The sequence below is a fragment of the Macaca mulatta genome, chromosome 1, assembly GCF_049350105.2.
Source record: "Macaca mulatta isolate MMU2019108-1 chromosome 1, T2T-MMU8v2.0, whole genome shotgun sequence".
Taxonomy (NCBI): Eukaryota; Metazoa; Chordata; class Mammalia; order Primates; family Cercopithecidae; genus Macaca; species Macaca mulatta.
The window spans coordinates 114,898,691-114,921,413 of NC_133406.1; the positions used below are offsets into that span (position 1 = coordinate 114,898,691).

Genomic DNA, 22,723 nt, shown 5'->3' on the forward strand with positions numbered 1-22,723 from the left:
GTCAGGAGATCGAGACCATCCTGGAGAACACCGTGAAACCCCGTCTCTACTAAAAAATACAAAAAACTAGCCGGGCGAGGTGGCGGGCGCCTGTAGTCCCAGCTACTGGGGAGGCTGAGGCAGGAGAATGGCGTAAACCTGGGAGGCGGAGCTTGCAGTGAGCTGAGATCCGGCCACTGCACTCCAGCCCGGGCTACAGAGCGAGACTCCGTCTCAAAAAAAAAAAAAAAAAAAAAAAAAAAACTAAAGCCTGAAGTACCTGAATACCTAGGAAGATCCCACGAAACTAGTGTCTTAACTAGAAACTTATGAAGTATAAGATGTTATCATGATACCACCTCCAAGCAAAAGAGAGTTACCTTGAGCTCCTCCAATGACCTCTCATGAGTACTATCAGAACTACCCACCACCTGTGCCTTTCTCTAAATGCCTGGAACTTGGAATCATTTGTTCAGGACCAATTCCTTCTTTTGGAGAGTAGAGGAAAAGAGGGTATATTAAAAAGGGAGAACCAAGAAGAGAGAGAGGAATGACAGAACTCTTCTATTTTTGATTCATCAAATTCTTAACAGCAAAATCAAAATCACATTGGAAGACAAAACACAAATTTCAAACCACAAAATCTACTACCTTCCAGATCTATAAGGCACCATTTCATTAGCTCTAAATCTCCATGGCTCCTATATCAACTAATTGATTGACCCAAAGGAGCAGACCTCATCTGTCCAATCCAGCAAGTTAGAACCAAATCTCAACTGCTGGGTGACCTCTGACAGGCAACTTAACCTCAGAGTGGCCCCATTTCCACACCTGAAAGCAAAGGAAGTAGCCCTTCAGTCAGGCTGGGCTGGATAGGGAACAACTAATAAAAAGAGGATCGTAAAACCCTTTGAAATACAATCAGTGTCTTGTAAAAACTTAATAATTATAATTAAGCTGTAGCTAGAAGTCTGCGAGGTCCACACATGACAGTCAGCAGTCATTATGCTGGTATCTGATAAGAAGACACCCTCTGCTCCACTGCCATCAGCTGCACAAACTAGTCTTGGCTGTGTCTGATTTCTTCACACAAAGTTGTCAGAGTAAAAATATTGCTGCAGTCAAGTTGTCTTGATCTAATCATCATCATGTTTCATTAGAGATAAAATCCTGCCAGCCTCCTACATATCATGAACCTCTGTTCCCTGTGACTGGGTCAATCTCCTTCATGAAACTAGCACCTGCTGCAGAGGCCACCCCACTGTAGAGCATGGGTTTGTTCTAACCACATCAGAAGGGGCAAAAGCACTCACCAAACTACAGTGGGGGTGGTAAAGACAACACCTTCTAACTGGTACTTTCCATAGCAAATTATTATTATCTCCACGCAAGTAATAAGGAATTAAAGTAGTAGTATTGAATAATGGTAGAGTGTGGGTTTTAGAGGCTGACAGATCTGGATTCGAATTCCAGCTCTGCGACTTGCCAACTTAATTGACCTTAGGTAAGTTACTTAGCATTACAAAGACTCAGTTTCTCCATCTACAAAATGAGACTATTCATGCTTACTACACAGGATTGGTGTAAGAATTAAAAAACAGAGACAATAGTTACTTTTGTTTCTGGCTTATAGTGATTGATGATGATAATGATGATCACAACAAATATAGAGTCCCCATCACCATATCTCATAGGCCAAAACCTCCCTCACTAAACTGGAGATGCAGGGCAGAGGTATATTTGGCCATATTTGAGTTCTCAGAACCTGAACCAATGTCCATTAAATTTGATTAGACTGAATTGATCATATAATGCTCAGTGCAGAAGATTAGGATGAAATATGTCAGATGCTTGGATTAGAAAGCTGAGGTCTCCATCCCAGCTAACACAGTGAAACCCCATCTCTACTAAAAATACAAAAAGCTAGACTGGCGTGGTGACACACACCTGTAGTCCTAGCTACTCCAGAGGCTGAGGCAGGAGAATCGCTTGAACCCGGGAGGTGGAGGTTGCAGTGAGCTGAGATCGTGCCACGGCACTACCGCCTAGGTGACAGAGTGAGACTCTGTCTAAAAAAAAAAAAAAAAAAAAAAAAAGAAAGATGAGGTCTCTTTGCTCCTCACTCCTACCCAGACTAAGAAGGCAGCACCATGGGAGCACTCTTGCCCACACCCTCACCACAGCCCATCACCCACCTCATCTTTGACATGGATGGCCTTCTTCTGGATACTGAATGGCTATATTCAGTGGTGTTTCAAGAAATACGCGATTGCTATGAAAAGAAATACAGCTGGGATGTAAAGTCCCTGGTAATGGGTAAGTAGGCATTAGAGGCAGCACATATTATAATAGACATCTTGCAGCTCCTGATGTCCAAGGAGGAGCTGGTGGAAGAAAGCCAAACAAAGTTAAAGGAAGTGTTCCCTATAGCTGTGCTCATGTCAGGGGCGGAGAAATTCATCATCCACCTGCAGAAACACAGCATCCCGTTTGCCATGGCCACCAGCTCAGGGTCTGCCTCATTGGAGATGAAGGCAAGCCAACACAAGGAGTTCTTCAGCTTGTTTTCTCACATCATGCTTGGAGATGACCCCAAAGTCCAGCACAGCAAGCCAGACCCCAACATCCTCCTAGCTTATGCCAAACGGTTCTCTCTGTCCTCCTATAGAGAAGTGCCTTGTCTTTGAAGATGCTCTCAACGAGGTGGAGATTACCCTGGCAACCAGGATGCAGGTGGTCATGGTTCCAGACAGAAACTTGAGCTGAGACGTGAAGAGAAAGGCCACCCTGGTGCTGAATTCCCTGAAGGACTTCCAGCCTGAGCTGTTTGGTTTGCTCCACCCCCCAGCCCACTCTCATGGTCCACACTACTGGGGGAAAGGGAAAGAAATCAGCAACCCCCAAATCCCAGACTGCACAATGATTTTAGCCTCCTAAGATTTGCCTTTCCATCCTGCATTGGCTTGCCCCACTCTAAAATGTTGATGAAATGTAGCTTGACAGCTGAGAGAAACTTAGTAGAGACAAAAACAAAGCCCAGAACAAAGATTGAACTTGAATTACCATCTCAAAAACCAAGCTGATGGAGTATGTGATAAAGTGAATATACATGCATATATATATGTATCAGTATGTTCATATGCATATAGGCATTACATGTATATGTATGTAGATATATCCATGTCTGTATATGTAAGATGTATACTTTTCCAAGACAAAATGGAACATGATTTCTGTTTTGTTCTAGTTTTTCTGAAACCCTGGCTGGAAAAATGTAAACTATGTATGCATGTAAGTATATGCTTCATGTGTACATATGTATGTATTATACGTATATTTATATCGATTATCCACATCACTCTCCTCAGTGTTCATGTCAACATGCAACGGCAACTGACAAAGTGAGATGATAGTTCTGGCTGGTTTGCGATCTGAGTGGGAAAGTCATGTTTTTGGTGAGCACTAAGAAATATTTCTCCTTATTAGCTAACATTAAAATTCTTTCTGTGACCTCAGAATATCTCTGGAGTTTCACTTTATCGACTGACTCTGAGCCACATCATCTATAATTTGTTGTTAGTGTGAACACAACTGTAGCATTTATCTGGTATCTACATCTTCATCCACATTCGAGAATGTTTTCTACCTCACAATAACCATTTGCCTCATTTAAGAACACTGATGGCCTACACTTTTTGTATAGAAATAGAATTTGATTTCAGAATGTATACTTAGTGAGACTGAGTGCCCAGGAACAATTTTGGAATCATTGATTAGACATTGCACTTCTGTGATTATTCACTTTTATAGATTTACTAAGTCTTTAGAATTTGTCTATGATTTGTCAGAGAAAAATGGTGATAGCCTTGGAAATGGGGAGTGAAGAAGTGCTGCTCAATTGTGGCTCAGCCATTCCCCGTGGCCTCTACCCTTTGACATCCTTGAGCTACTCTTCAACTCTGGAAGTTGTGGACAAACCATAGGAATGCATGTGTGTGTCTGGTGGAGTAACTGTGGATGACAGGCCCTGGCTATTGATTGATTGTGCATCTCTTTAGTAAATTCATTTTCTCATTCCTTTTTTTTTTTTTTTTTTTTTTCCTGAGATGGAGTCTCACTCTGTCACCATGCTGGAGTGCAGTGGCATGATCTCGGCTCACTGCAACCTCCATCTCCCGAGTTCAAGCAATTCTCCTGCCTCAGCCTCCCAAGTAACTGGGACTACAGGCATGCACTACCACACCTGGCTGATTTTTGTATTTTTAGTAGAGACGGGGTTTCACCATTTTGGCCAGGCTAATCTCGAACTCGTGACCTCAAGTGATCCACCCGCCTGGGTCTCCCAAAGTGTTGAGATTACAGGCATGAGCAACTGCACCCAGCCCATTTCCTCATTCCCGATGGCCTGTATACATTTCTGCACTTTGAATTCTCCTTCAAACCAGTTGTAATGTCTTACAGTTTCCCTCACAAATTGAATTAGTTTAATAAAATTTTGTAACATATGTTAAGAAGAAGAAGAAGAAGAAGAAAAGATGAGGTCTCTTTCGTAAGCCATCGAATATATGTGGGCAAAACCAGTTCACTTACCCTCTCCTAGGCTGATACCCCAGGCAGTTTCCTCACTGAGGCAAATTCTGCTGATTCAAATCTTTATTTGAATAATAATAGCAGAGGAAGTTCAGGTTGACTCAGATGATACTCTTGGAATTGCTTTTAAGATACAGATATGAAACCAGTCCCATGGCAAAAATCATTTCTCCAACCTCTATTTTTAATCTCTAAAATACCGCACTGATCAGGCCAGTGTAGGAAGAAGTAGGATAATTTTAATATTAACATCCTACCAAATATCAATAGACTGCTCTTGCCTTCCCCATCCTCAGTCCCACCTGTTTTGTCCCGACAATCTAGCCAATCATTCAGTGCTTTCAGAAAGATTTTTAAAAATAAAATTGTACTCACTCTCCATCTTATGGTTTACTGCTACTTCTCTCGAGTGTTCCTTTTCTACTCCATCTCTTCTTCCCAATCCCGCTATCAAAAAGTGACTTCTTCTGAATTCTTACAGGGCTACTCTCTAGTCATGGCATTTGCATATAGTCTTGTATATGAAAAATACATGCAATTCATTCATTCTTTCAATTAAAAAATATTTCCTGAGGGCCTTCTCTCTGCCACTGAGAACACAACAGCAAACAAAACATAAGTGGAACTGCTTTCATGGAACCTGCATCTTACTGTATTCAATTCCTTTCTTCCTGAACGGATGGAGGGTTGAAATCAATTTTTTCTTCTGCAAGGTCAACCCTTGAAAGGATCAAGGCAACATGGCCTTTTGCCAAAGAGTGATAAAGTCTCCACTATAATCTGACTGTTCAACTCTCTTTTTCTCAAAATATGCTTTGCCCATTCCTACTCCCCATCTTTCCTCACACTGCCTGGAATGTCTCTGTTTCACCTGGCCTGCCTGAAATCCACTCACCCTATCCAGAACAACTCCCATCTCCTCCCTGAAGCCTTCCTACACCACTTCACCCAGCAGTAGTCCCTTTTTCCTTGTAGAGCACTTGTGGAATATAACCTAACGTCACAACTATATCATATCTTCTGAATGCCTTGAATGGGTCTTTTCCAATGCTCTATACTCTTTCACCTTCCATTTATCAGGTTCTTAATGAAAGTTTTTGATTAGCTAAGTAGCAAGGCAGTGTGAAGATTCATGGAACAGATGAGGATAAATTATCTAGAATGATGAAATCAGTATCTAGGGCTTGTATTCAGAGACTTTCAAAGAGTTTTGCACCTTGAAAAACACAACAAAAGAGACTTTAAAGACTAATTTTGAAATGTTGGCCCTGAAAGTATGGATTACATTTATATTAGAATAACTGAATTTTGATCTTATGAGAAGTTGTAATTATTCCCCCACTTGTCATATCTATAGGATGTGGTTCACTTCAAAGATCAAATTTGTGCTGCCAAAAGCATTTGTTTTTTATAATTTAGGAAATACTCTCAAGGATCTGGTTGTAGATGAGCTATTAGTGGTTCACCCTCTGCCCAGAGCTAACAGTGAGCCCACTGAGAGCCCAGAGCCAGACTGGGCTTGGTCAGATACCCAGAGAAGCAGCACCGACAGCACTCTTCATCTGCAGATAAGGAAGAGCCTCAGAAAAAAATCTGTAAAGTTCTAACCATACATCTGACAAAATAGCCAAAAGACTAGCACTTATTGTACAATCACTTTAGTGACTGTTAAGGTTTTTTAAGGGCCATTTAACTTTATTACACTTACAAAAATTTTATTAAAAATATATTAAGCACCGAGTGTCCTGCCAGGTACAATATAAACTGAGTAAATAAAGTACATTCTTGTCTTCTCTTTATTTCATCTCCTTTCTCTTGGAATCAAACTTTTATTTTAAATGATTCTATGTATTTAATTTGTAATAGGTAACATATTCACATGGCTTAAATATTAAAAAGTAGAAGAAAGCGTGCAGTAAAAAGGCACTTACCCACCCCTCTCCCTATAGGTAACCACTGTTGTTGGGTTTGTTTGTTTTTCTAATTATTACAAAAAAATTATAGCATGTACAAGAAAATACCAATATCAGTCTTATTTTTGGAATTGAACCTTTCTTACCATAATATATCCCACTTCAAATCATCGGGAGGTAGGGTGGAGTGCCTCTTGCTACCATGAACAATGTCTACAGTAGAACAGAGGGCTCAATAAATGCTTATGGACCAAGAGAGACTCACTGAGAGAAGAACCAGGAAGGACACAGTCAATTTTCTGTTTCTTTACCAATACTACTATGAACTCAATCAGATCCTCACTTGAGGGAAAGGGACACAGATCTTGACTGGCTCCCCTTGAGGTCTCCTCATCCCTCTCCTATTTCCCTATCTGAGATTAAATGGTTTTGAGTGTGGGATGGGAAAAGAGAAATTTAAAAAGAGAAGAGAAGAGGAAATAAGGAAAGGAAAGAAACTGAAAGAAAGATGCTGAGGCAGACAGGGAAGGCAGAGCTCCAGAGAAGCATGCACTGCTCTGAGAGGAAGGATCAGAAGGAAGGCCATCAAAACACTCAACACTGCCATCCACCCTACTGCCTTGTTCCACTGCCATCCTTACTTCAGGGACAGAGTAGGATTCATGGTGCTGAAACATCCAAGATTAGGACTGAATAATTACATCATGACATGAAGCAGTTATGGGATGTCTGGACCTGAAGAAAACATTTCAAGCTAGACTGATACATGCCTGCCTATGCTCTTTCCCACATTTGGGAGGCCATGGCCTTAATTCCCACACCCAAAGTATGTATTACGTGTGAAGCCTCAGTTCCAGCCTTTTTATGGTATGCCTTTTGTCAGAAGCAAAATCTCTCTCAAAAACATTTTTTTCAGTTCTTCACATAGTAACTTACAATTCTATTAGAACCACATCTAAGTCCAAGAAAAATCTGGAATGTCATACAGCACCTCTACCCTTGAGGAGCTATGACCCTTCTTTCATACTGCAGTTGAAAAACTCTTTATAACAGACACCGTAAAGCCTCTATGGCCCAGTGAAAGATACCTGCTTCCTTAATTCACAATATTGCTCAAATGATAAAAATTCATTTGTACCATTTAGTGTGTCTCCGTGAAACTGAGGAGCTGCTGGTTAGGATAAAGATACTGTTATAGAACAAAGAATACAAATCACTTGAAATCTATAACCAGTTTAACAACAAAGACAGCCAGAAACCCTCTGCTACTCCGGGTGAGAGCAGGAGCAGGCAGATGGTAGAAATGCCCTCCCTGGCACCCATGCCCAGTCACCCTGCAAAGCATGACGTAAGATGAAAGCATCTGCTGACTCTCAGAGGTATAATTACAACCAGGGTGGGGGTGTAATTAAAGTAAGGGTAATTTACCTTAAAGAAGATAAAAATTAAGGATTATTAATGATCATAATAATTAGCTCTTTTATATCTAAGAATCACAAAATGCTTTACAAGCTGCAATTATCACAGCTCCCCTCTGAGGAAGGGATTCATATCTTACAGTTCCTCATTTAACAGTGGGAGGAAGCAATGGGCATCAGGGAAGGCAGAGGGAGGTGGACTACTGTCTCCTCTGTCATCTGTCCTATAAGTGGTGAAACTAGAAAGAGGCCCCAAAAGGGCTGACTCTTATTAAGGTGAGTACCCTCATCCCCAAGTCATCACGCAAACAGATGGTCCATCCCAGAACAAGTGATTCATCTCATTCTGGCCTGTTGGTCATTTAAACTGCCACAATGCAATAAAATTATATCATATCAGCAAGCATTTTTTAAAACATCTAGTAGAAATAAAAGATATAGCACTACCTTCAAGCAACTTAAAACCTAATGGAGAACACAAAACAAGCACCCATTAAACTAGAGAAGAATATGAAAAGTACACATTAACTAGTACTAGATTGTAAAATGCTGACTATGTATGCTGTGGGGGGAAATTTTTAATAGAAAGATCATTGCGTGTAAAGGTCAAAGAAGGTTTTGGAGAGGAGATGGAACTTCCCTGGGGCCTAAAAGAAATTATATTAGGTTTTAGACTGACAGAGGTGAGGTCTAGGAGGTGGGTCAATGAATAAAAAGAAATGATCAGAAAACTTGAAAGATTTAACACATAATTTTTTTAAGAAGTCTTTGATGGAGAAGTGTTTGAAGTACTTTACATTTTTTCAAAGCCATGTAGAATCACCCTACTTTGAACACTTTCCCAGAGTGTCAACATCATAGTTTATGCTGGGTTCTGGAGAAGTACATTAGGCTAAAGATGACAATAGAACCTTCTCTGTTTTATCTAAATTTTCACTCTGGAAGTTATCCAGTTGAGCTAAGTCAGGGCCTGGGCCAGGTAAATGCCACAGGATGTCAAAAAGTGACAAGGCTTCATATTGATATAAAATTAAAGCATCTAAGTGATACAAATTTTATTTTCTCTTTTCAATTCCTCTGTAATAAAGAACTCAGGTATCAACGTCAAGTGCCAGGATAATACTATAGCTGTGCTCTGGACTGATAAAGAAGGGCATTCTTGCAGAAATGGAGCAGGATCACCCAGGTCATTCCTGGGCCGGTCAGTAGTATTCTCTGACCTTTCAGTGTCTCAGTCTCCAGTCTTAAAAAAGAGTGATATTGGAGCTTTTTGTATGGAGACCTTTCAGATTATAACAATATTTTTATTTTTTGGTGGTCCACAGTAAAGGAACACTACTACATTCCAAGAATTCCCAGTTGGTCTTAACTAAAAATAGACTGAACCAATTTGTTAGCATTTGATATAATTTTCTACATTCTTTAGCATTTACCAACATTTTGAAAAACTAGAAAGCCATGGAAACTATTTCCCTGTCCAAACCTTATGTTACAGACTCCTTTTAAAATGATATTCTCAAATAATGACAGTGTGTAAAATAAAAGAACATTATGTAGCAATGAAGATACTTCACCAGGAGAATTTCAAACTTGATTTTGGATTTAGCATCTGAATCTACTTTACAACCTTTCTGATGATGGACCAAGAGCAGGAAGGGAGGCCAATTCTCTTAGGGTTATGCAGGTTTTTAAATATTTTCCCTTATGCTGAACTGACTTTAAATAAAAGTGGGTAGGAGCACCATCACTAAATTTAAGATCTAGCTTCATTCAGAGAGGAGAAAGGGTTTTTCTGTTATAATAAACGCAATTTGGGGTATTTTTTCAAGGCTGTTCAAAAGCATAGTAGTGGGGGGAATTGCCATTCTAACTACAATTTTAGAATGGTTAATGCTACTTTTCCCTTTATTTCCATGGAATCTAACACTTTCCAGTTCCCTTTTGGGTTTATTCACTATAGGAAAGTAATGGAGTCATGCAAATGCATCCCATCACCTGAGCTGAGGTTCCCAATAGATCACACACAGGAGGATACAAACAAAAGCAGACATAAGGCAGGCCTTGCCTAGGTTATTCCTTGAAGAACACTCATACAAAAGGCTAGTGCCCTCTGTGAGAGAGTGAGCTTCCATGGTCACATGATTGCAGTGCAGTGTGATCAGTGCTTATGATGGTCCTATCTTAGAATCCAAAGAGTAAGAGAGCTGCATAAAACCCTAAAAAGAAGGGGAAAAATGAGAAGTCTTCACCCTTCACCAACGAGTTGCCACATCAAGTTTGCTAACTTAGCCCAAGAAATAGTGACAGTTCTGACAGTACTAGGAAAACCACTAAATCGTAGACTTCAGTGTTGAAGTCCTTAAGAGGCAGAAATTAGCCTTGCTTATAATTGTCTTCCCACTCCCTGTCACTTCTACCTTCCTCTGTATCCCACATCTGGGATGGCAGCAAGTGAGGGGGCAAATAGAGTTCAACTCCATTATCATTTGGACCAATCTGCAAATAAAGAAATAGCCATCAAGATTTAGATTCCAAACTTTCACTCAAGCCATTGAAGGATCCTATAATTGCCTCAAAATTCAGAAAACCAATACTTGCCTCTGTTAGACAAAGGAGACAAAAGTGCAGAGAAGCCATTGAATCATTTAATAGTCTTCATAAATTATGAACCAAAGTTTCACATAGTCTGAAATGTAAGGATGGAAGTCACTGACAACCATGGATAAAATCCAATTCCTTACAATAAAACAGCACTGAAATTTGCAAATGATCAGCCAGATTGAGAAAGCCCTGATGGATATAATGGGCTAGAATGACTGATTACCTCAATGTGCTTCCAGGAGAAGCAGACTCAAGTGTTTAGGTGTCATAACCATTAGTAACTTAGGCTGAGCAGGATGATTATATCTACAATAATGCATTACACCAGCTCTTTTTCCCCAAGGGCATCAATATGCTAACGAGAAAAACTAATGAACAAACTTCATTTAGGTTTAATGTCTCCAAGAAGGAAATTTCACAGATTTCAAATTTTCTTATGAACAGTTTAATAAAAATATATTTCTAAGGTACCCTTCCAAACTGCTTACTAAGGAGGCAGTACCCAATCTGTAGGAAAACCATCATAAGATCCAGGAAACAAATGTAAAAAATTTTCCCACCTGCATTTTTAGAGAAGAAACTAACCAATTCTTTACATCTCTCTCATTGCCCTAGAATTGAAGCAACAGCTTCTGGCACGGCTTATGAGCAGCTCACCATGGACTGTCACATCCCATGGAGAAATTAATTGGTCTTCATCAGTTTATTTCAAAGTTTCTGCTTAATCCCAAACTAGAGATTATATCTTTTACAAAGCAAATGGCTTAGAGTTTACTCCTTTGTAATGAAGTAATAATCAATTAAGATTGTGAACATTTAATACCTTTGTTTTATTATTTAATTTAGTTTTAACAGTTAAAGAAAATTGGAGATTCTGCCAAATATTCTACCCTCTCATGTTAGGTGGGGCCAGTACCATGAGTGTCAGGAGGCAAGGTCTGTGAACCTCATGCCAAATAGCTACGTGAGCAAATAGTGAGATAAACAAGCCATTTGTGGAGACAGAGGTGGAGCTGGGCTTGGTTAGGAATGAATCAGGCCATCCCACAGAGTGGGTGTCTCCTTCCCAAGTTGCTTTCCAGGGCACAATTAAAATCCCTATAAAAGGCCCAGCTCCCAGTTACTCAGTACACTTGCCCGTGGTGTCAGCGAGCACTCAACTTCTTCCTCTGGTGAAGTGGGTAAGTCCCATTCTGTGGGATCGTGGTCTTCTTTATGATTCTCCATTTTTATAGCTACTTCAGATGTTGGGATATGCGGGGAGGATCTATGTGCCAGAAGGTATCAGTATTTTGCAGGGATAAATAAACTTTCACTAACTCTATCCCATCTTCTTATGGTTGGAGCCATCACTTGAACTGAAGCATGGCCCTTCTCCCTGGGCTCTGAACTCTATACTTTTGCACATCAAGGATGATCATGTGTGGCTCTGATAGGGTTCATCTTCCTAAAAACTGCTATCTCAAAAGTTTGTTACCCTTCTATTCTCTTTTACGTTGGTTCTACCTAATATGGGCCATCTTCATACAGTCACAGCATTTAAGGTATTGGAGTTGAGAAGTACATAAAGAAGTTAGCTAGATGATCCACTACACATATTCCACCAGCAAAGTCATTCTATGTATTCTTATAACATCGATCTACTGTTGGCTAATGCTTTATAAAAAGCCAAGATTCCAATGATATATTTGGGTTTAACAAAACCAATATCATTCGCAGTTTTCTGGATTCAGTTGGTTTAGAAAGGACCTCTCAGAAGCTTTCAATACTTCAGTATCCGAATATCTGTACTAAATCTGAGTTGAGGCAGGTAACATACACTTTCTGTTTTCTGCACGTGTGTATCTGAATGTTACAATGCCATCTTTTGACTAGGAAGAAGTACTATTTAATCTTTGAATTGTTGACTTATGAATTATATTCTATAAGAGTTCCTAAATCCTTTATGGACTATAATGTTGAGGAATCATTCATACTCCCTTTTCATTGTTCTATCTTCTTCTAAATGTTTTGCTGACATGGCCTCTAACCACTTTAAGATACTCTCAAGTCTTCCTTCACCTTTTGGGTTTTACCTGTCCTCTTTGCTCAACTTTAAAGGAAGGTGTGTAGAAATATATAAAATTTTAATTTCTGCACTCCTCTCTTTATTTTCTACTCTGAAATATGGTGGAAAGCTGGAAGAAAGAGAGAAGAAAAGGACAGATAATCCACATTGGGTGGACAATCAAAAACTGACAACAGGATAGTCTGAAGATGATTCCCTCGCTTGGAATTTCTCAGGATCACTCTTTCTCTTTCTGATACAATATTCAAAGATTAAAATGCTCTGAAAGTCCAGGTGGAAAATACTGCTGTAAATTCAAATTATTTAGGTATCTGCCTGAAATAGTGTGAATGACGCTTTCCCAAGAGCAGAAACGGGATTTTGATTCTGGATCTTGTTTTATTGTTCTAGGTTTACTTGAACTTGAAGGAAAGAAAAAAATGTCACCACTTCTGAGAAGCATCTGTGACATCACTGAAATTTTCAATCAATATGTCTCACATGATTGTGATGGAGCAGCATTAACTAAGAAAGACCTGAAGAACCTCCTGGAAAGGGAATTTGGAGCTGTCCTTCGGGTAAGAACTAACAAGAAAATGAGATCTATTGACTTGAGGCTATGAGATTTATTCTCAGAGGAGACCAGAGCAAGGACTGGTGGGTTTATATTCATTTTACACCATGACAGATCTACACTACATCCCCCATTCATTTCTCAGTCAGAAGGTACTAACTTGGCATTGCAGTCTGAATAATAAAGTATTTCATGTACTTGACGGCATGGCCATGTGAATGAGCTCTTCATGGGACATCACCACAAAAGATGTCAAATCAAACTAGACTTGGAGGAACTTAAATTTGTTTCCAAATTTCAAAACTGAGATCAGCCTGATCTCTACTAAAATGGTGCTACCCGTAAATGTTTTGTTCTGTTTTCTAATATGGAATAGAAACCAAATCAAGAGTACTAGCTGCTTCAGACAGAAATGGCTACTGCAAATCTTCATAAATTTCCATTGTATCTCTCTCAAGAGTGAGTTCATTCTTACCCAATTAAAGCGAACTTGTGTTATTCTTTCTTGAGGTTGAGTAGCTTTGTTAATTTTACACACAAGTTCACGAGGCTGTTTTGAATCTTCACCTCAAGCTCTGCCTCTAAGATGCGTAGGCTTACCCGTTATTCTACTTTGTGTCTCTCTTCCTGCATCCTCCAGTTTGGTCAGCATAAATTACGAGCTGCAAAAATTTCAAACGAATATATGCTTTAAAATGAGGGTTCACATTTTACATGGGGACAAGACTTGATACACACTGGACATTTTTCTAATTGCTCTGAATGTCTCTTGAATGTCAGCATAGCATAAAATATGTGTGAAAACAATTTTATCACCTGTAGATAGTACATTATAAATTTTTGTTTTCATCTTTTTTATAGAGACCACATGACCCCAAGACGGTAGATCTGATCCTGGAACTTCTGGATCGTGACCGTAATGGGCGTGTCGATTTCAACGAATTCCTCCTATTTATTTTCAAAGTGGCTCAAGCTTGTTACTATGCTCTCGGCCAGGCCACGGGACTGGATGAGGAGAAGCGAGCCCGGTGTGACGGAAAGGAGAGCCTGTTACAAGATCGCAGGCAAGAAGAAGACCAAAGGAGATTCGAGTCCCGGGACAGACAACTGGAAGAAGAACCTGGGCAACGACGCAGGCAGAAGAGGCAGGAAGAGGAGAGGGAGCTCGCTGAGGGAGAGGAGCAAAGTGAGAAACAAGAGCGACTTCAGCAGCGCGACAGGCAGCGCCGCGACGAGGAGCTATGGCGGCAAAGGCGAGAACGGAGAGAACAGGAAGAGCGCCGTGCAGAGGAAGAGCAGCTGCAGAGGTGCAAGGGTCACGAAACTGAGGCGTTTCCAGATGAAGAGCAACAACGAAGGCGGGAGCTGCAGGAGCTGAGGAGGGAGCGCCGCGAGGAGAAGCAGCAGCAAAGGCGAGAGCGGCAAGAAAGAGTGCTCCAGGAGGAAGAAGAGAAAGAGTGGAGGAAGCGCGAGAGAGTGCACCGGCAGGAAGAGAAACTGCAGGAAGAAGAGCCGCAGCTGCAAAGAGAGCTCCAGGAGGAAGAAGAGCAGCTACAGAAGCTGGAGCGGCAAGAGCTGAAGAGGGAGCGCCAGGCGGAAGAGCAGCAGCAGCAAAGGCTGAGGCGCGAGCAGCAACTAAGGCGCGAGCAGGAGGAGGAGAGGCGCGAGCAGGAGGAGAGGCGCGAGCAGCGGCTGAAGCGCGAGCAGGAGGAGAGGCGCGAGCAGCAGGAGAGGCGCGAGCAGCGGCTGAAGCGCGAGGAGGAGGAGAGGCGCGATTGGCTGAAGCGCGAGGAGGAGAAGGAGAGGCGCGAGGAGCGGCTGAAGAGCGAGCAGGAGGAGGAGAGGCGCGAGCATTGGCTGAAGTGCGAGGAGGAGGAGAAGAGGCGCGAGCAGGAGAGGCGCGAGCAGCGGCTGAAGCGCCAGGAGGAGGAAGAGAGGCGCGAGCAGCGGCTGAAGCGCCAGGAGGAGGAAGAGAGGCGCGAGCAGCTGCTGAAGCGCGAGGAGGAGAGGCTCCAGCAGGAGAGGCGCGAGCAGTGGCTGAAGCGCGAACAGGAGGAGAGGCGCGAGCAGTGGCTGAAGCGCGAGCAGGAGGAGGAGAGGCGCGATCAGCTGCTGAAGCGCGAGGAGGAGGAGAAGAGGCGCCAGCAGGAGGAGAGGCGCGAGCAGCGGTTGAAGCGCCAGGAGGAGGAAGAGAGGCGCGAGCAGCTGCTGAAGCGCGAGGAGGAGGAGAGGCTTGAGCAGGAGGAGAGGCGCGAGCAGCGGCTGAAGCGCGAACAGGAGGAGAGGCGCGAGCAGCGGCTGAAGCGCGAGCAGGAGGAGAGGCGCGAGCAGCGGCTGAAGCGCGAACAGGAGGAGAGGCGCGAGCAGCTGCTGAAGCGCGAGGAGGAGGAGGAGAGGCTTGAGCAGGAGGAGAGGCGCGAGCAGCGGCTGAAGCGCGAGCAGGAAGAGAGGCGCGAGCAGGAAGAGAGGCGCGAGCAGCGGCTGAAGCGCGAGGAGGAAGAGAGACTCGAGCAGGAGAAGAGGCGCGAGCAGCTGGAAGAGAGGCGCCAGCAGTGGCTGAGGCGCGAGCAGGAGCTGGCTGAGGAGGAGCAGGAACAGGCCCGGGAGCGGATTAAGAGCCAGACCCCGAAGTGGCAGTGGCAGCTAGAAAGCGAGGCCGACGCACGGCAAAGCAAAGTCTACTCGAGGCCCCGCAAGCAGGAAGGGCAGAGGCGCCGTCAAGAGCAGGAGGAAAAGAGGCGGCGCCGGGAGCGTGAGCTGCAATGGCAGGAGGAGGAACAGGCTCGCCGGCAGCAGCAGGAAGAGGAGCAGCGCCGGGACTTCACTTGGCAGTGGCAGGCGGAGGAAGAGCGCCAGAGGGGCCGTCAGAGGCTGTCAGCCAGGCCCTCATTGCGCGAGCAGCGGGAGAGGCAGCTGAGAGCCGAGGAGCGCCAGCAGCGGGAACAACGGTTTCTCCAGGAGGAGGAGAAGGAGCAGCGGCGGCGCCAGCGTCGCGAGAGGGAGAGAGAGCTGCAGTTCCTGGAGGAAGAGGAGCAGCTCCAGCGGCGGGAGCGTGCCCAACAGCTCCAGGAGGAGGGGTACGGCCCCCAAGAGGATCAGGAGAGGAGGCGAAGCCCGGAGCAGCGCCGCGACCAAAAATGGAGGTGGCAACTAGAAGAAGAAAGGAAGAGACGCCACTACACGGTGTACGCCAAGCCAGCCCTACGAGGGCAGCTGAGAAAGGAACAGCAGCTGCAGCAGCAGGAGGAGGAGGAGCTGCAGAGAGAGGAGCGCGAGAAGAGAAGGCGCCAGGAGCAGGAGAGACAATACCGCGAGGAAGAGCAGCTACAGCAGGAGGAAGAGCAGCTGCTGAGAGAGGAACGGGAGAAAAGAAGACGCCAAGAGCGGGAAAGGCAATACCGGGAGGATGAGGAGCTACAGCAGGAGGAAGAGCAGCTGCTGGGAGAGGAACGGGAGAAGAGAAGGCGCCGGGAGCGGGAGAGACAATACCGCAAAGAAGAGGAGCTGCAGCAGGAGGAAGAGCAGCTGCTGAGAGAGGAACGGGAGAAAAGAAGACGCCAGGAGCAGGAGAGAGAATACCGCAAGGAAGAGGAACTGCAGCAGGAGGAAGAGCAGCTGCTGAGAGAGGAACGGGAGAAGAGAAGCCTCCAGGAGCGGGAGAGACAATACCGCAAAGAAGAGGAGCTGCAGCAGGAAGAAGAGCAGCTGCTGAGAGAGGAACGGGAGAAAAGACGCCTAGAGCGGGAAAGGCGATATCGGGAGGAAGAGGAGCTGCAGCAGGAGGAAAAGCAGCTGCTGAGAGAGGAAAGGGAGAAGAGAAGGCGCCAGGAGCTGGAGAGGCAATACCGCGAGGAAGAGGAGCTGCAGCAGGAAGAAGAGCAGCTGCTGAGAGAGGAACAGGAGAAAAGGCGCCAGGAGCCGGAGAGGCAGTATCTGGAGGAGGAGGAGCTTCAGCACCAAGAGAGGAAGCGGCGATACCGGGATGAGGATCAGCGCCGTGATCTGAAATGGCAGTGGGAACCAGAAAAAGAAAATGCAGTTCGTAATAACAGGGTTTACTGCAAACGTAGAGAGAATGAACAGTTCCGGCAGTCGGAAGATTCCCAGGTGCGCGACAGACAGTCCCAGCAAGATCTGCAGCCCCTGCTGGATGAACCGCAAGAGAGAGGTGGTAAGCAAGAGAAGAGGCGCTGGCAGCAGCGCGACAGGCATTTCCCAGAGGAAGAACAACTGGAGCGAGAAGAGCAAAAGGAAGCCAAAAGGCGCGACAGGAAGTTCCAAGAGGAAAAGCAGTTGCTGAGAGAGGAAAAAGAGAAGAGAGTCCGTCAGGGGAGAGACAGAAGATTCCGCGAGGAGGAACAGCTGCTCCAGGAAAGGGAGGAACAGCAGCTGAGCCGCCAAGAGCGTGACAGAAAATTCCGCGAAGAGGAACTGCGCCGTCAGGAACGAGAGAGAAAATTCCTCGAGGAGGAACAGCAGCTGCGCCGCCAGGAGCTAGAACAACAGCTCCGCCACGACCGCGACAGAAAATTCCGCGAAGAGGAACAGCTGCTCCAGGAAAGGGAGGAACAGCAGCTGCGCCGCCAAGAGCGTGATAGAAAATTCCTCGAGGAGGAACAGCAGCTGCGCCAAGACCGCGACAGAAAATTCCGCGAAGAGGAACAGCTGCTCCAGGAAAGGGAGGAACAGCAGCTGCGCCGCCAAGAGCGTGATAGAAAATTCCTCGAGGAGGAACAGCAGCTGCGCCAAGACCGCGACAGAAAATTCCGCGAAGAGGAACAGCTGCTCCAGGAAAGGGAGGAACAGCAGCTGCGCCGCCAAGAGCGTGATAGAAAATTCCTCGAGGAGGAACAGCAGCTGCGCCAAGACCGCGACAGAAAATTCCGCGAAGAGGAACAGCTGCTCCAGGAAAGGGAGGAACAGCAGCTGCGCCGCCAAGAGCGTGATAGAAAATTCCTCGAGGAGGAACAGCAGCTGCGCCAAGACCGCGACAGAAAATTCCGCGAAGAGGAACAGCTGCTCCAGGAAAGGGAGGAACAGCAGCTGCGCCGCCAAGAGCGTGATAGAAAATTCCTCGAGGAGGAACAGCAGCTGCGCCAAGACCGCGACAGAAAATTCCGCGAAGAGGAACAGCTGCTCCAGGAAAGGGAGGAACAGCAGCTGCGCCGCCAAGAGCGCGATAGAAAATTTCTCGAGGAGGAACAGCAGCTGCGCCGCCAGGAGCGCGAACAACAGCTCCGCCATGACCGCGACAGAAAATTCCGTGAAGAGGAACAGCTGCTCCAGGAAAGGGAGGAACAGCAGCTGCGCCGCCAAGAGCGTGACAGAAAATTCCTCGAGGAGGAACAGCAGCTGCGCCGCCAAGAGCGTGACAGAAAATTCCTCGAGGAGGAACAGCAGCTGCGCCGCCAAGAGCGTGACAGAAAATTCCGCGAAGAGGAACAGCAGCTGCGCCCTCAGGAACTAGAGAGAAAATTCCTCCAGGAGGAACAGCAGCTGCGCCGCCAGGAACTGGAGAGAAAATTCCGTGAGGAGGAACAGCTGCGCCAAGAAACGGAGGAAGAGCAGCTGCGCCGCCAAGAGCGCGACAGAAAATTCCTGGAGGAAGAGCAGCTCCGTCAGGAAAGGGAAGAACAGCAGCTGCGCCGCCAGGAGCGCAACAAAAAATTCCGGGAGGAGGAACAGCAGCTCCGTCAGGAAAGGGAAGAACAGCAGCTGCGCCGCCAGGAGCGCGACAGAAAATTCCGCGAGGAGGAACAGCAGCTGCGCCGCCAAGAGCGTGACAGAAAATTCCTCGCGGAACTGCAGCTGCGCCGCCAGGAGCGCGAACAACAGCTCCGCCAGGACCTCGACAGAAAATTCCGCGAAGAGGAACAACTGCTCCAGGAAAGGGAAGAACAGCAGCTGCGCCGCCAAGAGCGTGACAGAAAATTCCGCGAAGAGGAACAGCAGCTGCGCCGCCAGGAACTGGAGAGAAAATTCCTTGAGGAGGAACAGCTGCGCCAAGAAACGGAGGAAGAGCAGCTGCACCGCCAAGAACGCGACAGAAAATTCCTGGAGGAAGAGCAGCTCCGTCAGGAAAGGGAAGAAAAGCAGCTGCGCCGCCAGGAGCGCGACAGAAAATTCCGCGAGGAGGAACAGCTCCGCCAGGAGAGGGAGGAACAGCAGCTGCGCCGCCAAGAGCGTGACAGAAAATTCCGCGAGGAGGAACAGCTCCCCCAGGAGAGGGAAGAACAGCAGCTGCGCCGCCAAGATCGTGACAGAAAGTATCGCTGGGAAGAAGAGCAGCTGCAGCTTAAGAAACAGGAAGAGCAGAGGCTCAGGCAGGAGCGAGACGGGCAGTACCGGGCGGAGGAGCAGTTTGCCACGCAGGAGAAGAGTCGTCGTCAGGCACAAGAACTATGGCAAGAAGAAGAGCAGAAACGTCGCCAGGAACGGGAAAGGAAATTACGGGAAGACCACCTCCGCAGCCAGCAGGAGGAGGAACAGAGGCGCCGCCAAGTCCGGGAAACACAATCCCAAGAAGGGAAGGGCCATGGGCGGCTTCTGGAGCCCGGCAGTCATCAGTTTGCCAGCGTCCCAGTGCGCTCCAGCCCTCTCTATGAGTACATCCAAGAGCAGAAATCTCAATACCGCCCTTAAGAGATGTTGCCAATATCCTGACACCCGCCAAAGCTTCGAGCACGGGAAAATGAGAAACACTGGGTACCAAGTGATAACTCAGATGTTTCTGGTTGTGGGAAAGCTATCTGATGTTAGAATGTCTTCTTCCAAAATCTTAAACTACGCTCATTTTATGTACTTTGTACTCCTGCCTTTTATTCTTCCTCAAGTAGTTCTTTACTGCAAGATGTCTTTCTTTTGCTCTTTGATGCAGATGTGGTGTGCATTTTTTAAAAAGCATATAAATCATTTAATTTGTTTAAGAAATTTTGTTTGATGAACATGTTCATTTATTGCTTTCGGAAGCAACAAGAAGAAGAAGATGATTTGAGATTCTAAACAATGGGTCTGTTTGTTTAATGATTGACCCATCTTGTGGAAAGTGCAGATACTTTTAATGTTCAAGTTGCTATTTCTTCTTGAACCTAAATTGATCATTTTCTCCAAACAGCTTTTCATCTTTTGTGGCATAATAAGCACAAATTCCAGGTAACTAAATTTTTATAACCCTTGTTGAATAATGCAGGAGGAGTGACCTCTGCATAAAAACTTCCTGTGAAATCAGCCCATTACTGGAAGAAATATCTGTTATAAATAGGTTTAGCTTTGAAGATTTAGAATTCAAATTAGATTTTTTTTACACTCAACGCCACTTAAACACATGATCTCATGAAGCAAAAATGAGGTGTTTCTCAAACAACTTCAGAGTTCAAATTTTAAAATTATGTCTGTTGTAGTCTGTAGTGTTGATTCTACTTCCCCAAGTTTTGATGAGAGAATATTACGAACCTTTGTTAATTTTAGCTTATTAGAAGGAAGCTGCTCAGAATCCCATAAACATCTGTCTTACTCTAGGGCCAATAAGAGATCACATAGAGCATGTTGGGGGTGTAAAAGGGAAAAATGTGTGAACATAGGGGCAAATTTCTAGAGGCCCTTTGACAAGACCCATCAGCCCACAATCATTTGAGGCCTGTTGATAATACCTTAGAGATACTCTTGTTGAAATAATTGAACTGTGAAAAAATTAATAAATGTTTAGCAAGTAACTACTTTTGTCTGTTTTAACTCTGCGTCAATCATAACTCAAGATCTCATGGTCTGGAAACTAACACAAGTTCCCAATCATGTAAGGGCATTTCGTTACTTATCTATGTCCAAATATGAAAAAAGAGGGGAGAGAATTCTTTGTTTTTCCCTAATCTTTTTTTCTTCTTCTTCTTTTTTTTTCAGTTAGGGTGAACTCTATTTCCATCCCCACACTGAGATTCTCTTTCGGAGTGTTTTTGTTCTTGACACCACAGCTTTCTATGCCATTTCTTGCAGCGACTCACTGGTCATGACAAATACTGGTGCTCCTAATATTTGTTAAGATTTCCTTTAGAGAATGCAGCAGCCTCTTAGTCTTTGATGTCTGATGAGCCAATGATAGAAAATGGCCTGAAACTTCAGATCAGCACTATAAAAACTGTAGATGTCCTGTTGATTTAAGCAACACAATCCATGAGGTGACTGAGTCAGAAGGTATTTAATAGTAATCAGGCTGAAGTATCAAATTATTATCTTATTAGATAATCATTTATTAGATAATAATAACTAACACCCCTGTGCTGCCTGCTGGATTCTTATATTTAGGAGTCACAGTTTACTAACTAGAAATAAGTCCAAGAAGGCCCTGATCAAAACAATATCATTTCTAATCTTGATAGTCATGATGACAAGATGCCCTAAAGTTATAGTCACTCAACATTTTGATCAGTGGTGGAGACAAGCTAAGCTTATAGCTCCTGAGTATCATTCTGATAGAGTAAGATGGCATTTTTTTCAAGAAGCAAAGCCTCTCTCTCTCTCACTTTAACAAATGGCAGATGCCCACCAAAGACATAACCTGGGAATCCCCTGACATTGTCTTGGAATTTCATCTCTTTCAAATGATTTCTAACTGCAAAACTATTTTTCCCCTAAAGTATACTCTTTTTCTTACTTAAGGACCTTCAAAGAAATTCTGGAAGAGCTTCACTGACTTTCCTCAGGACCCTCTATGGGTACTCATTCAAGAGCCTCCTTATAAATGCCCAGCCTCAGGATACCACTGAAATATACACTTCATCAGCTAAGCTACTGTTTAACAATGATAATTATGGTAAAAATAAGCAAAGCCCTGGGGACTTGTAGCACCTTACAAGAAGGTAAAGCCAATTTCCAAAGAAGAAAGTATTGTTTCATCACAGTTATAATTACATGTAGTTTAAAAAAAAATGTGTCAGCCAGTCCATGCCCTCTAGCTGTTATTTTAGCATGTTGGCAAGGAAACATGGAGGCCAAGCCTCCTGCTCCACCTGAATAATACACACGCATGTGCAGAACCTTGAGGCTGTTGGGCAATTGTCTACTTAATTATAAACTGGGAACTCTATTAGCATCACTTGAGCTGCTGCTGGGAACTGCGATCAAGAGTTTAATATGCAGTGATAGAAAAGCTGGTCTCTATGTGTTGTTGTGACCTCCCCACTCCCACAGAGGTTCATGTGTTGAAGTCTCAGTACCTCAGAATGTAATCATATTTGAAGATATGGTATGTATAGAGGTAACTAAATTAAAATGAGTTTGTTAGTTTGGGCCCTAATCCAATATGACTGATGTCCTAATAAGAAGATGAAATTTGGACACAAACATGGACAGAGGGAAGATGATGTGAAGATACAGGGAGAAGATGGCCATCAACAAGCTAAGGAGATAATCCTAGAACAGATCCTTCCCTCATGGCCCTCTGAAGAAACCAGCTCAGGCAACATCTTGATCTTGGACTTCTAGATCCCAGAACTGTAAGAAAATAAATTTCTGTTCAATCCACCTAGTCTATGATACCTTGGTATAACAGCCCTAACAAACTAATACAATATGTATCAGCAAGGTGGCATTATGTTGCTAGGTAAGC

At 44.5% G+C, this 22,723-nt stretch overlaps 1 protein-coding gene and 1 pseudogene across 1 annotated transcript; both read left to right on the forward strand.

Annotated features, from left to right (window-relative positions):
• The first annotated feature begins 2,129 nt into the window (after positions 1–2,129).
• LOC100425119 (pseudouridine-5'-phosphatase-like) lies at positions 2,130–2,916 on the forward strand (annotated as a pseudogene).
• A 4,919-nt stretch (positions 2,917–7,835) lies between these two features.
• On the forward strand, positions 7,836–20,872 carry TCHH (trichohyalin). Its single transcript, XM_077982623.1, has 3 exons — positions 7,836–7,878; positions 12,960–13,126; positions 13,984–20,872. Exons 1-3 carry the CDS (start codon positions 7,836–7,838, stop codon positions 19,762–19,764), a joined length of 5,991 nt encoding a protein of 1,996 aa, XP_077838749.1. The 3' UTR covers positions 19,765–20,872.
• Positions 20,873–22,723: the final 1,851 nt, after the last annotated feature.

Excerpts from the sequence above, each read along its gene's own strand:
- TCHH (XM_077982623.1), top strand. The coding sequence starts at position 7,836 with ATGAAAGCATCTGCTGACTCTCAGAGGTATAATTACAACCAGG. Across the intron at positions 7,879-12,959 it reads GAGGTATAATTACAACCAGG|GTTTACTTGAACTTGAAGGA; the intron begins GTGGGGGTGTAA and ends TTATTGTTCTAG. Across the intron at positions 13,127-13,983 it reads AATTTGGAGCTGTCCTTCGG|AGACCACATGACCCCAAGAC; the intron begins GTAAGAACTAAC and ends TCTTTTTTATAG.